At 38.0% G+C, this 13,730-nt stretch overlaps 1 protein-coding gene across 1 annotated transcript in view; it reads left to right on the top strand.

Moving 5' to 3' along the window:
- DNAH12 (dynein, axonemal, heavy chain 12) overlaps window positions 1–13,730 on the top strand; it is a 397,890-nt gene that overhangs the window by 366,162 nt on the left and 17,998 nt on the right. Inside the window, exon 50 of the mRNA XM_006862120.1 lies at window positions 8,746–8,934. Within this exon, the coding sequence (XP_006862182.1) occupies window positions 8,746–8,934 (189 nt within the window). The remainder of the gene's footprint in view (window positions 1–8,745; window positions 8,935–13,730) is intronic.

Here is a 13,730-nt window from a genome sequence, read left to right as displayed (position 1 = left end):
CAGTCCCACCAGCAATGCAGGAGTGTCCACATCCCACCAGCATTTATTGTCCTCTACATTTTTTATCTTTGCTGTTATTGTTGGTGTGAGATGATATCTCATTGTTGTTTTGATTTGCATCTCTCTAATGGTTAGTGATCGTGAACATTTCTTCATATGTTTGTTGGCTGCCCCTGTATTTATTTTTGTTGTTTTTCATAGTTTCTAATATTTTTTTTATTCTGGTTTGTTCTTGTAGTATTTTCCTGATTCTTTTAAAGTTTGTCTTTTTCTCGCAGATTTTGTCTGCAGTATTTTGTGTTTTGTTTTGTTTCCTTATTCTTTCTCTCAATCCACTGAAGGTTCCTAAATAGGATTCTTTAAAATTCAGGTGGTTCCAATAGCATTTCTTCTCAAAAAGGTCTTCTGACTCTGTATTTTGATCAATTGTTTGAGCTATTTTGTCTTTGTGTGAACAGAAATTGTCTAACATTGTGGTGTTAGAATGGTATGCAATTGATGATTGTATGTTGGTATGTTCTTAGACACTCACCATATGTTTCTGGTCCGTGTGCTAGAGAATGTGAGTTATCTGCACAGTTGTCTGTTCATGTAGCACAGATGAGGGCAGGTTTGGCAGCTGTTGACTGCTGTCTGTTGATGATCAGGTGGTATAGGAGTAGATAGTGGCCCTCACTTCGTAGGTGAGATTGCAGGAGGTATGGTGTTATGTACCTTGGCTCTGTGAGTATTTTTATTCCCATCTAATGGGAAAGGAACAAAAGTGATATAAAACAAAATCAAATCACAAAGAAAAGCGACAAGTAGGGGGAAAGCAGGCAAACAACAGCAAGAAAACTAATTTAATAACTAAAAGGAATGGAAAAGTAAAACAAGAAAAAAAATACAGTAAGCAAAATTAGGGGGCGAAGAAAAGAGGAAAAGAATAATAAAGAAAAATTAAGAATACAGAAAAAAGAGAAAGAAGAAGGAAAAGAAAAGAAAAACTAGAAAAGAAAGAAAAGCAAGTGAAGGGGGAGGAAAGAAAAGAAATAAAGGAGGAAAACAGAGCAAGGCAGTCCCCAAAGAAGAGAAAACTGTAGGGGGACAGTATGGGTTGGCAGTCTCTGACAGCAAAGGAGCTCACAACATGGAGTGAGGGAGTGGGGACAGATTTGGACACTCAGTCCTAGATGTTCCTGCAGGTCAAGATGTTGTCTGAGTCAGGGCACTTGATCCACAAATAGTTTTTGCTATCTCAGAAGGTGGCTGAGATCAGGGTGCTTGTTCCAAGAAGACATTCTTTCATACCTGGAAGGCAACTGGTTATGGATGGCGTTCTTGGTTTTCCAGGGGTGGCCGGAATCTGGCACTGTGCATTCTCCTGGTCTAATAGATGTAATGCAGGGGAAATGTGCACCTGGCATGGCTTGACCTCAGACCAAGCAAGGGCTGTTCAATGTGGTGGATGTTTCTGGCTGATGGATGGATGAGGGTCTGGTCATACTACTAGTCACCAGGAGGGAATGGAGACCAAGGGAAGATCCCACCTTTCTCATAACTAGCCACTTGAGTGTATTTGTGTTGTCAGGCTGCTGTGTCGATCAAATGATGCTTACAAAAGTTCAAAATGACCACACCATGTCAAGCCAGCCGACAATCCATCCGTCTGTCTCCTTTCTCACTTCTCTTGTTCTGCTGCTTCTCCTAATTGATATTCAACCCGTTTCTCTACCCTTTCTCTGAAACATAAGGTTCCAGGATTATCATTCATACCTGTTCCCTTTTGTGTCTCATGTCTTTGTTATAGGAGACCTGTGTTATATGTCTGCCTAATCTGCTGTCTTTCCAAAATTTCCAACTAATTTTGTATATTGATCTTGTACCCTACCATTTTGCTGAACTGCTCACTTATTGTTGTTAGGTGCCATCTAGTCAATTCTGACTCATAGCAACTCTGTGAACAACAGAACAAAACACTGCCTTGTCCTGTACTATCCTTACATTTGTTGTTGTGCTTGAGCCTGTTGTTGCTGCTAGGGTGCCAATCCATGTCGTTAGGGGTCTTACACTTTTATGCTCACCCTCCACTTTACCATGTATAAAGTCTTTCTCCAGGGGCCGGTCCCTCTTGATAAAATGTCCAAAGTATGAGAGACAAAGTCTTGCCATTCTTGCTTCTAAGGAGCATTCTGGCTGTACTTCTTCCAACACAGATTTGTTTGTTCTTCTGGAATTCCATGACACTTTCAATATTCTTCTCTAACACCGTAACTCAAATGCATCAATTCTTCTACAATCTCCCTTATTCATGGTACAACTTTCACATGTATATGAGACTATTGAAAATACTATGACTTGGGTGAGGTATACCTTAGTCCTCAGATTTCTTTGTTCTTGCACACTGTAAAGAAATATGTGCAACAGATTTGCAAAATGCAATATGTCATTTGATTTCTTGACTGCTGATTCCATGAGTGTTGATTATAGATCCAAGCAAAATGAAATATTTGACAACTTCAGTCTTTTCTCCATTTATCATGATGTGATTTTTTGGTCCAGTTGTGAGGATTATTGTTTTCTTTTCACTAAGGTGCAATCCATACTGAAGGCTATAATCATTGATCTTCATCAGTAAATATTTTAAATCCTCTTTGCTTCCAGCAAGGCTGTATCATCTGCATATCACAGGTTATTAACGAGTCTTCCTCCAATCCTGATGGCCATGTTCTTCTTCATATAGTCCAGCTTCTTGGATCATTTTCTTAGTATACAGATTAAATAAATTTGCTCTTCACCTTTCCTGATTTTAAGCCACTCATGTTCTGTTCAACAACTGCCTCTTGGTGTATGTCTAGGTTCCTCTTAAGCACAATCATGTGTTCTGGAATAGCCATTCTTAGCAGTATTATCCATAGCTTGTCATAATCCACACAGTCAGAAGCCTTTGCACAATCAAGTAAAGCACAAGAAAACATTATTCTGGTATTCTCAGCTTTCAGATAAGATGCATCTGACTTCAGCAATGATAGCCCTACTTTTACATCCTCTTCTGATTCCAGCTTGAATTTCTGACAATTCACTGGCAACATATTATTGCAACCATTTTTAAATTATCTTCAGCAAAATTTTACTTGTATTTGATATTAATGATATTGTTGAATGATTTCCACATTCTGTTGGGTCATCCATCTCTCTTTGAAATGATCACATATATGGAGCTCTTCCAGCTGTTTGGCTCTCTTCCAAATTTCTCAACACAGATTAGTGAGTACTGCCAGTGCTGTATCAGTTTGGTAAAAGATTTCAATCTGTATTCTGTCAATTCCTAGAGCCTTGTTTTTCGCCAATGCCTTCAGTGCAGCTTGGATTTCTTCCTTCAGTATCATTTGTTCTTGATCATATCCTACCTCTTGATATGGTTGAACATCAACCATTTCTTTTTCTTAAAAGTGGCTTTGTATATATTCTCTGTCTTCTTTTGTTGTTACTTTTTGCATCATTCAATATTTTTTGTTCATGAAATCCTTCAATATTGCAAATCAAGGCTTGAACTTTTTCTTGTTCTTTCAACTTGAGAATTGCTGAGCATGTTATTTCCAGTAATTTTCTTGCTGAGTCTTTGGGATTTTCCATATATTAGATTGTATCATCTGCAAGTAGTTGTTGTTGTTAAGTGCCGTCGAGTCAATTCCGACCCACAGTGACCCTGTCTGTATAGGGTTTTTGAGGAGCAGCTGGTGAGCTTGAACCACCGACCTTGCAATTCGAACGGCTCTGCAGTCTGGCGTATTTTTTACTTCCCTTTCTTGCATTATTGCTCTGGCTAGGACTTCTAATAGTGTTTTGAACATTGTTGTTGTTAGGTGCCATCGAGATGGTTCCGACTCATAGCGACTGTATGCACAGCAGAACAAAACACTGCCCAATCCAGAAATGATAATAAAAGGCTTCCTTGTCTGGTTACCATTCACATAGAGAACTCTTTCCATCTCTGTCCATTGAGATTGATGGCGACTGAGAGTTTTGTATACATGCCTTTAACTATGTTGAGGAATTTTCTTTCCATTACTATTTTGCTGAGTATTTTAATGAATAGGTGTTGAATTTTGTCAAATGCCTTTTCTACATTAATTGATATGATCATGTAGTTCTTTTCCTTTTATTTATGTGGTAGATTACATTGATAATTTTTCTAATGTGGAACCATCTTACTTGCCTGGTGTGAATCCTACTTGGTTCTGGTGGGGTTTTTTTTGTTGTTGCTGTTGTTATTATTTTAATGTTGTTGAATTCTGTTGGCTGTGATTTTTAATAAAATTTTTGCAACTTTTTTCATGAGGGATATTGGCCTATAATTTTTTTTCTTTTTCTTTTTGAGTGATGTCTTTGCCTGGCTTTGGGGTCAGGGTTACCTTGGCTTTGGAAAATGAATTCAGGAGTATTTCCTCATTTTCAAAATTCTGGAATAGTTTGAGTAATGTTAGTCGACTCATCTATGAATATTTTGTAGAATTTGCTAGTGATGCCAGGACATGTTTTTGTTGAGACTTTTTTTTTATGACCTGTTCAATTTCTTTTCAAATTTTCTACCTCAGTCAGTATTCATTTTGGTAGGTAAAGTATTTCTAGAAATTTGTCCATTTTTTCTAGGTTTTCAAATTTGTTAGAGTATAGTTCTTCATAATATTCTGTTATTTACCTCTTTATTTCAGTTGGTTCTGTTGTGATATTTCCCCTTTTGTTTCTTATTTGAGTTATTTTCATCTTATCCTTTTTTCTTGTATTAGATTTGTCAATGGTTGATCGCTTTTATTAATCCTTTCAAAGAACCACTGCCTAGTCTTGTTAATTTTTTCTGTTGTTTTTCTGTATCCTGTATCATTGCTTGAATCTTTATTGTTTCTTCTGGTAAGTTTATTTTGCTGCTCTTTTTCTCATTGTTAGAGATGCTGGATTGATGTGTTGATTTGAGTTCTTTCTTCTTTTTTGATGTGTATGTTTACTGATATAAAACGCTCTGTGAGCTTTGCTTTAGCTGTGTCCCAAAGGTTTTGGTATATTTTCATAGTTGTTTGATGAAGGGAATTTTTTAAATTCCTTTTTGACTTCTCTGTTACCAGTAGTTTTTAGTTAGGGCATTATTTTGTTTCCGTGCTTTTTTATTTTTTCCTTTATTTTCTTCTTGTGGATTTATAATTTTATAGTGTTGTGATTTGAGAAGATGCTTTTTAGTATTTCAGTGTTTTAAAATTTATTGAAGCTTGCCTTGTGATCTAACATATGATCTATTCTAGAGAATGTTCTATGTGCACTGCAGAAGAATGTATATTGTGCTGTTGCTGGGTGGAGTTTCTTTATATATCTATGAACTCAAGTTAGTTGATTGTGATTTTTAGTTCTTCTTTGTCTTTGTTGAGTTTCTTTCTAGTTATGTCCTTCAGTGAAAGTGGTGTATTAGTCTGTTACTATTGTAGAGTTGCTTCTCCTCCTCAGCTCTGTTAAAGTTTGATATATGTATTTTGGTGCTCTTTCATTGTGTTCATAGATACTTATTATGGCTATGTCCTCTTATTCAGTTGACACTTTAATCATGAAATCATGTACTTGTTTGTCTTTTATGCTGGTTTTTGCATTAAGTTCTATTTTATCAGAAATTAATATTGCCACTTCTGCCATTTGCCCCATGTATTTTTCCCATCCTTTGATTTTTAGTTAACTTTTTTCTTTTTGTCTTAGTTGTGTCTCTTATAGACATCATATCGATGGGTCATGTTTGATTCTCCATTCTGCTACTCTCTGTCTCTTGACTGATGCATTTAATGCATTTATACCCAGTATAATTGTTGACAGATATGAGTTATTGCTACCATTTCACTGTGTGGGGTTTCTGTGTGTGTGTGTCTGTAGTTCCGCTGATTTATTTTTTCCATGTAATCTTTGTTCTGAGTATTTTTGTTTATGGATTTTCTTATTTCCTTCATTGCTTTTGTTTTGGTTTTTACTAAACCTTTATGATTTTTTTCTTGATGAAAGTTCTATTAATTTCTTTGAGATTACCCTGTAGTTTATTATTTTCTTCCCAAGTTTAAAATTCTTTCTACTTACAATTTTCTTGACTTCTTCCCTATTTGGAAGTTTTGTAATTGTACTATTCATTCCCTGTTTTTACTTAATTGTTATTGTTGTTAAATGCTGTTGAGTCAGTTCTGACTCATAGCAACCCTGTATAGGGTTCCCAAGGAGCAGCTGGTGATCTAGAACCACCAACCTTGCGGTTCAAAACTGCCTTTCTGTCTAGCACATTATCCCACAGCACCACACCACAACTCCCTTTTACTTAGTAGTCCTCATTTACAAACTGATATATATGATTGTGTATTTTCAGTGTGGTAGTTTGATTTTACTTTGTTATTCTTGTGAAGTGCCGTCGAGTCGCTTCCAACCCATAGCGACCCTGTATAACGTTTCTGAGGAGCAGCTGGTGAGCTTGAACTGCTGACCTTGCAGTTCAAACAGCTTTGCAGTCTGGTGCATTAACCCACAGCGCCACACCAGGATTTTACTTTGGTTGCTTCTATATCTGGGTCAGCTTCTGTGTGATATTGTCATATGTGTTAATCTTGGGTTGTCTGCCATTTTTGGTTCTCTGTCTGAAGAGCTCCATTTAATATTTCTTGTAAAATTGGTTTTGGTTTTACAAGTTACCTTAATTTTTGATTACCTGGAAATGTCATAATTTTGCCATTCTATTTGAGGGACAGTTTTGCTGGGTATATAATTCTTGGTTGGTAGGACTTTCTCTCTTTCTTTCTTTCTTTCTTTCAGGATTTTATATGTATCGTATGTCATCTTATTTCCTTATTGGAGTAGTAATGTGGCACTGTGGGTTAATGCCCTCGCTTGCAAGGTCAGCAGTTCAACTTTACCACCTGTTCCTCAGAAACCCTATACAGGCTAGCTGTGGGTTGGAACTGACTCAATGGCACTTAACAACAACATTTCCTTATTGCCTGTGTGGTTTCACCTAAAAATCAGTCTTATTGGTTCTTCTTTGCAGGTAGATTTTCATTTTTTCCTGAATTGTTTCCAGGATTCTTTGTCTTTGGTTTGGGAAAGTTTGGTTATGATACATCTTGGTGATTTTCTTGTGGAGTCTATCTTGTTTGAGTTCATTGAGCTACTTATTTTTGATGATTAGTAATTTTTTCTTCCAACAAATCTTCAATAATTTTCTCTATGCTTTTTGGGGGGTGGGGGGCTGATCTCTTCTTGATCTGAAATGCTGATCATACATAAGTTACTTTTGTTGACAGTGTTCTACATAATATTTAGGGTTCCTTCAGGGTTTTTTATTTTTCATTCTTTTTTCTGATTGTTCTTCTAGCAGATTAGTATTGAGAGATTTGTATTCAGTCTCACTGATTATATCATCTATTGATTCAATTCTAATACTTTGTCCACTTAATGTGTTATCTATTTCTGAAGTCTTAGTATTAATCCTCTGTTTCAATTAGTATTTATTTCTAAATGCTGTTTTTATTGGTCTTTAACTTTTTGTATATTTTGTCAGTTTGTTCTTGTGTTTTCCTGAATTCTTTTAGATTTTTGTCTGTGTTTTCCTTGATTTTTTTTTTTGTTTGTTTTCCTTGATCTTTCTCTCAATGCATTGAAGGTACCTAAATATCATTCTTTTTGAATTCTTTATCAGGTAGTCCCATTTATTCCGCATGAATATTTTGTTTCTGTATTTTTGTCACTGGTTTGAATTACTCTGTATTGTTTCTTTATGTGAACTGAAGTTGTCTGTTGTCTCTAAGACATTGTGGCTTCATAGTATTTGTATTTAGTTGGTGATTGTAGGTTGATGTGTTTTGCCCAGGGTTTGTTTTGGTTTGGTTTTGCTTCACTTTGTTTTGACACATCTGAGCAAGCAGGGCAGGTGTGCTACTCTGCTTACTAGCTTGGCAGTACTGAGACACTCACCATGAGACTCCTGATGGGTGTGATAGAGGATGGGCGTGTGTGCACAGTTCTCTGTTTGCAGTTTGTGCAGAGCAGCTGAAGGCAGGTTAGGCTGGTGTTGGCCACTGTCAGTCATTGAGTACGTGGTACAGGATCAGGGGATGGCCCTCAACCCAGTGAGGATAGGGCACCTGATCTGACACTGAATATTTTTCTGGCCAGAGTAGACAGAGAGTGCATGCCTCCAATTGTGGCAGTGGTGTGTACCTGGTGTCCAATTCATGAGGGCATGCCTCCAATCTCAGGCAAAGCAGAAGTGGTGAAGATGGGGGCTGGCCATACTTTTGATCACAGGGAAGGTGTGGGATGTAAGGGGAAGCATATACCTTTCTGATCATTATCCACTTACGTGGACACAAGTGAAGTCCTGGGTGAGTGGAGTCATCTATCATGTTCTGCCCTGATCAGAACATTGCTTGCAAAAATTCAAAATCATTGTACTATGTCCAGCCAATTGACACTTCACTCTTCCTTTTGTCTCCTTGTTCTCTGTTTTCATTTAGTTTCTTCCTGTAATGTGCTTGCATTCCACTTCTTTATCCTTTCCTTTGAAGGTCAGCATTCCAGATTATCATCTGTATGTGTTTCATTTGGTATCTCATGTCTTTGTTGTCTGGGTAGATTTTTTGCCTAGTCCCTTTACCCCTTTTGTGCTTTGCGTTTGTCTGCCTTATGGATTAATGTGTCCAGTGACATGTATTGCTTGATTAATCTTTTTTTGTTTTGTTTTGTTTTTGGTAGCAACTTCCATTTGCTCAAGAGCCTGAGATATTTGGATTGCATGATAATGTTGATATCTCCAAAGATCTTCAACAAACAAAAGTCCTCTTTGAGTCTTTACTTCTCACCCAGGGAGGTGCCAAGCAGACAGGAGCCACAGGAAGTGCTGACCAGATTCTACTAGAAATTACCAAAGATATTCTCAAGAAGGTAATATTTAGCTTTAAATGCATTGTTTATAATAGAATACAAATCAAAATAGTACTGAAATGACAATCTGAAAACTCCATTGACCAATATTATGACTTGGAGCAAGATAACTTGGCTCTCTGAGCATTATTAATTTCTAAATCTACAAAGAGATGATCATACAGTGAAACCTATGAAAGCTGGAACTCACTGGGTCTGCCTTGTTTTTCTGGATCTAACAAGTTTTCTCATCTGACAGTTTTTCTCCATTTAGTAGAAAAGTTTTGAGTTTTCCTACTCTTTTTACATGTTCCAGTCTTTGCAGGTTTTATGGTAGTACTTACTGAATGATGTTTTAGCAGAGATTAAAGAAGTCATGAATTTAAAGTGCTTTGTATAATGCCTGACATATAGTAAGTCCTTTTGTGGATGTACTAATTGAATGTATGATTTATTATCACTCATGAAGTAAAGGTAATAGACTTACTTTTAAAAATGTAGAAAATGATCTGAGGCGCAAGAGACAGGATCTACACTAAGTTAATCACTATAGATTTTATTAAAAAAAATTTTTCCCATGGTACAGCTCAGTGTACTCAATCCTGTTAAGTAAAGCAGAATGGTGCTCTCTCTTCTCACCATTTTTCTATAATTCCTTTTATAGAAATTATAAATTTAATTTGTAATTTAATTTCAATAAGTAACAAAAGTGTTTTTTTAATAAATAACAAAGGTATTTTTAGATCTTAAACATAGATCTTCACAATAGCCCTCCAAGGTAAGTAGTAGAGTTATCCCCTTATTTCATATATGAGAAACTGAGGCTCAGAGAGCTTGAACAATGGTCCCATCTCATACCTGGCAGAGCTGTTTACTGAAAGGTTGAAGGTTCAAGTCTACTCAGAAGGCACCTCGGAAGAAGGAACTGACAATCTCCTTCTGAAAACTCACCCACTGAAAACCCTGTGAAGCACAATTCTGTTCTAACACACATGAGTTGGCATCAACCCCACAGCAACTGGGTAGTGAGACTAAGATGAATTTTTTTGTACCATCCAGGAACTGATTGGGAAACTCCTTTCCCCTTTAGAAGTGTGAATCCCATTGTCTTGAAGCTTGATCATTAGCTCAAAAATTCTTCTTCACCACTTCCTCTATAGAGTCTCTGAAGTACATCACAGAAATCAGATGTTCTGTGGCCTTTTCTTTTGCTCTAGGACTCTGTAACATTTAAACAATTAATTACTTAATGGAGTCCTGGTGTAGCACTGCAGGATAATGCGCTATACTGCAAGGTCAGTTTGAACCACAAGGTCAGCAGTTCAAACCCACCAGCCACTCCTCGGACCCCTATACAGGGTCGCTATGGGTTGGGACCAACTTGATGGCACTTAACAACAACAATCATTTAATTATGGAGTCAACTAAGCTGTTTGAAGCCAGTTTATAATTGATTGGAAATGGTATAAGACCTTTTTTTTAAGCTTTTATTGTGAATTGAGTGATAGTTTACATGGGAGGACATCGGTTTTGCACATGTCCTATCATATTTGGTTTCATTGCAATGATTACAATCCCTTCCATGCATCATCATTCAACAATATTTGCTTCTATTCCCTCTGTTTTTGTTTTTTGTACACAAAAACACTCAGGAATATATAATAATGTAAACAACCCAAGGACACATTCTGCAAGTGTGTCTCTTGGCCTCTAGCACACAGCCTTTCTCTTTACATGAGTGTAGAGTCCTCAGCTGTTCTATCTCTCCATGCCATTATCTCTGCCTTCATCTCTGGTGTCAGTGCTTCTCTGGGTAGGGTCCCACAGTCCGCTCTTGCTCTTCTCCCTTGATGGTTCTAGGGTCTTCTGTTCCTGAAATGTAAGATTAACTACTCCTCACTTTATGTTACAAAACTTCTGCCTTTACAGTGTGACATTCGCAGTTAGTCATGATAACAATTATTCACTATTGAATCATAAGGATCTTATCCCCATCTCCTTTCACAAGACCCATCTAGACAAGATGAAAAGTATTTAGTTGGAATTCTACCTTCCCCTGCACACTCTGAAACTAAACTCCCTCTTGAAAACTTGTAAGCCAGCCACTTCATGTCTTTATAGCCCCCTCCCCCGTTTTAGGTAGCCAATGTCTAAATTGCCCATCCCTGTCAACCCTGTATACTGAGGGAATAGGCTTGATCCTTGATGTCAAGACTCCTCTCCTCTTGGTTGGTATTTCGAGCTACTACATCCATAAGTATAGGTCAAGTTCATCAAATTGTAACAATTTACACTTGGTTCTTATATCAAATTTCTTTATCTTCTTCTAGTCAAGCTCTGGTTATCAAGCCATCAAAGCAAGGTCAAATGGGTGCTATTTGCAAGTTTTGGTGTTTTTGTATGTCTCCCCTCACTTCATATCAGCTGGACGCTTCACTCTCAGCTCTAGCCCTCTGTGACTAAGTCAATGTACATGGGCTCAGGAGTTTCCAAGTCTCCCCAAACTTCAGACCAACCACTCTTTCCTCTTCTCTCTCTCATCTTGAGGTCAACAGGAGTCTAAGGAATATGGTTGAACTCTGTCTCTATCTCCTTACTGACTTTCCCCCAGATAACTTACATGCCTGCTTATGGTTCTGCCTTTGAGTTTCAGTCCTGGGGGCAGGGGTTTGTCCTGAAGGGACTTGATTGCCTGATTTGATGGTTCCCTGACGAACAGCTTGCTTGTTCTTGTAATAGCCAAACAGACTACCATGTTTGTTTGGGTTTTTTTGTTTGTTTGTTTTTTTCCTGCTGGTCTTTCTTTCCGGAAGTATCTTCTGTTCCTCTAGCTGCTCTGGACTGGTCTGCATGTCCTTTCAAGTGGGGATGTCCCTCTTCGGAAGCTTCTGGATGGGGCTCAGGATTCCACCTAAGGTCCTATATACTACAAGGGCTTTGCAAGAAGCCTACTTCAGTGGGTAAGTTCTAGAACCCCTTTTAGGTGTTCCAATGAGTTATAGACTGAAAATGGGCTTATAAGCTTTTTGTAATGTTTCTCAGTATTCCATTCTGTTCCACTCACGTGTCTGTTTTACAATAGTAGGAAAGGGAAACCAATATTCATAAAACAGTCAAACATCTTAACATGATTTCCCCTCTTTTACCCATTCAGGTTATGCATCAGTCCCTGTATCACAGAGCACTGTTGTTCCAAGGTTGAGCATACATCACTAGTTACCTCTGTCCCGTTTAACCCAAGCAAACCTACCTAAGTGTTCCCGTTTACCTTGTTCTTTCATCCCCCTCCCCCTTCTTGTGTGTTGCCATGACCAACACCCGAACTATGATATGTCTATCCCCTAACCTGTGTTCTACTGTCCCCTCCTTCTCATACCTGGTAACTAACAAAGAATTTTTTTTTTCCTTTTAGTAGGGGTTTCTTTTCGTAAGCTTTTACAATAATGGTCTTATAAAATATTTGCCCTTTTGTGACTGACTAATTTCACTCAGCATAATGTCCTCAAAGTTTGTCCATATTATGCAGTCGGTGGTTTGAAGCTTCCTTGTTATTTTTCAAGGAAGCGTAATATTCCATTGTGTGTATGTACCACAGTTTGTTTTTCCATTCTTCTGTTGATGGGCACTTAGGCTGTCTCCATCTTTTGCTATTATGAATAGTGCTGTGGTAAAAATTGGTGTGCATATATGTACTGGTGTTCTGGCTCATATTTCTTGTGAATGTAAAGGAATTGCTGGATCATAAGGTATTTCTATTTCCAACTTCCTGAGAAAGTTGCACCATTTTACATTCCCACCAACAATGTAGGAGGGTCCCAGTCTCTCCACATCCTCAGCATTTATTGTCCTTTGCTTTTTAGAACTTTACTGTCAATTACTGGTGTGAGATGATATCTCATTGTTGTTTTGATTTGCATCTCTGGTAGCGTAGTGGTTATAAATCGGGCTGCAAACCTCAAGGTGAGCAGTTCGAAACTACCTGCTGCTCCATGGGAGAAAGATGAGGCTTTCTGTTCCTGTAAAGATTTACAAGTGGGGAAGGATCAGAACAGCCACGAATGCCTGACACAACCGAGGAGATAAAGGTGTGGACATTCATTTTTTTTGTATCTGTCCATTGTTCATTGGTCTCTCACTGACTGTGCACCTCCATTCTGGTAACTAGAGGGGATACCTGAGTGAATGGGTACACCACCCCCAGAGAGTTCTTCTACACATGCACACAGATCTCCTCAAAATTTAAAGTGACAGTTTCGACATAAAACCACTCGTCTGTTTTTCATACTGTGGTTGCTGTGATTCTGAGGGCTAAGCCATCGATATTTTAAATAGCCAGCAGGGTCACCCATAGTGGACCGGTTTCAGATGAGCTTCCAGACAAAGACAGACTAGGACGAAAGAGTGATGAACTACTTCCAAATCTTTAGTCACTGAAAACCTTATGAATAGCAGAGAAACACTGTCAGATACAGTGTCAGAAAATGAGCCCCTCAGGTTGGAAGGCACTCAAAATGCAACTGGGAAAGAGATGCCTCCTCAAAGTAGAGTTGACCATGATGACGTGAATGGAGTGAAGCTCGTGGGAGAAAAGCCCACAGAACCTTCATTTGCTGATGCTGCACAACTCAAAATGAAGAGAAACAGCTGTAAACATCCATTGAAAATTGGAACATGGAATGTACGAAGAATGAATCTGGGAAAATTGGAAGTTGTCAAAAATGAAATGGAACGCATGAACATTGATATCTTAGGCATTAGTGAGCTGAAATGGACTGGTGTTGGCCATTTTGAATCTGACAACCGCATGGTTTACTATG

The sequence above is a fragment of the Chrysochloris asiatica genome, unplaced genomic scaffold (assembly GCF_000296735.1).
Source record: "Chrysochloris asiatica unplaced genomic scaffold, ChrAsi1.0 scaffold00046, whole genome shotgun sequence".
In the NCBI taxonomy this organism is placed as follows: domain Eukaryota; kingdom Metazoa; phylum Chordata; class Mammalia; order Afrosoricida; family Chrysochloridae; genus Chrysochloris; species Chrysochloris asiatica.
This window is presented reverse-complemented; position numbering and strand designations above follow the sequence as displayed.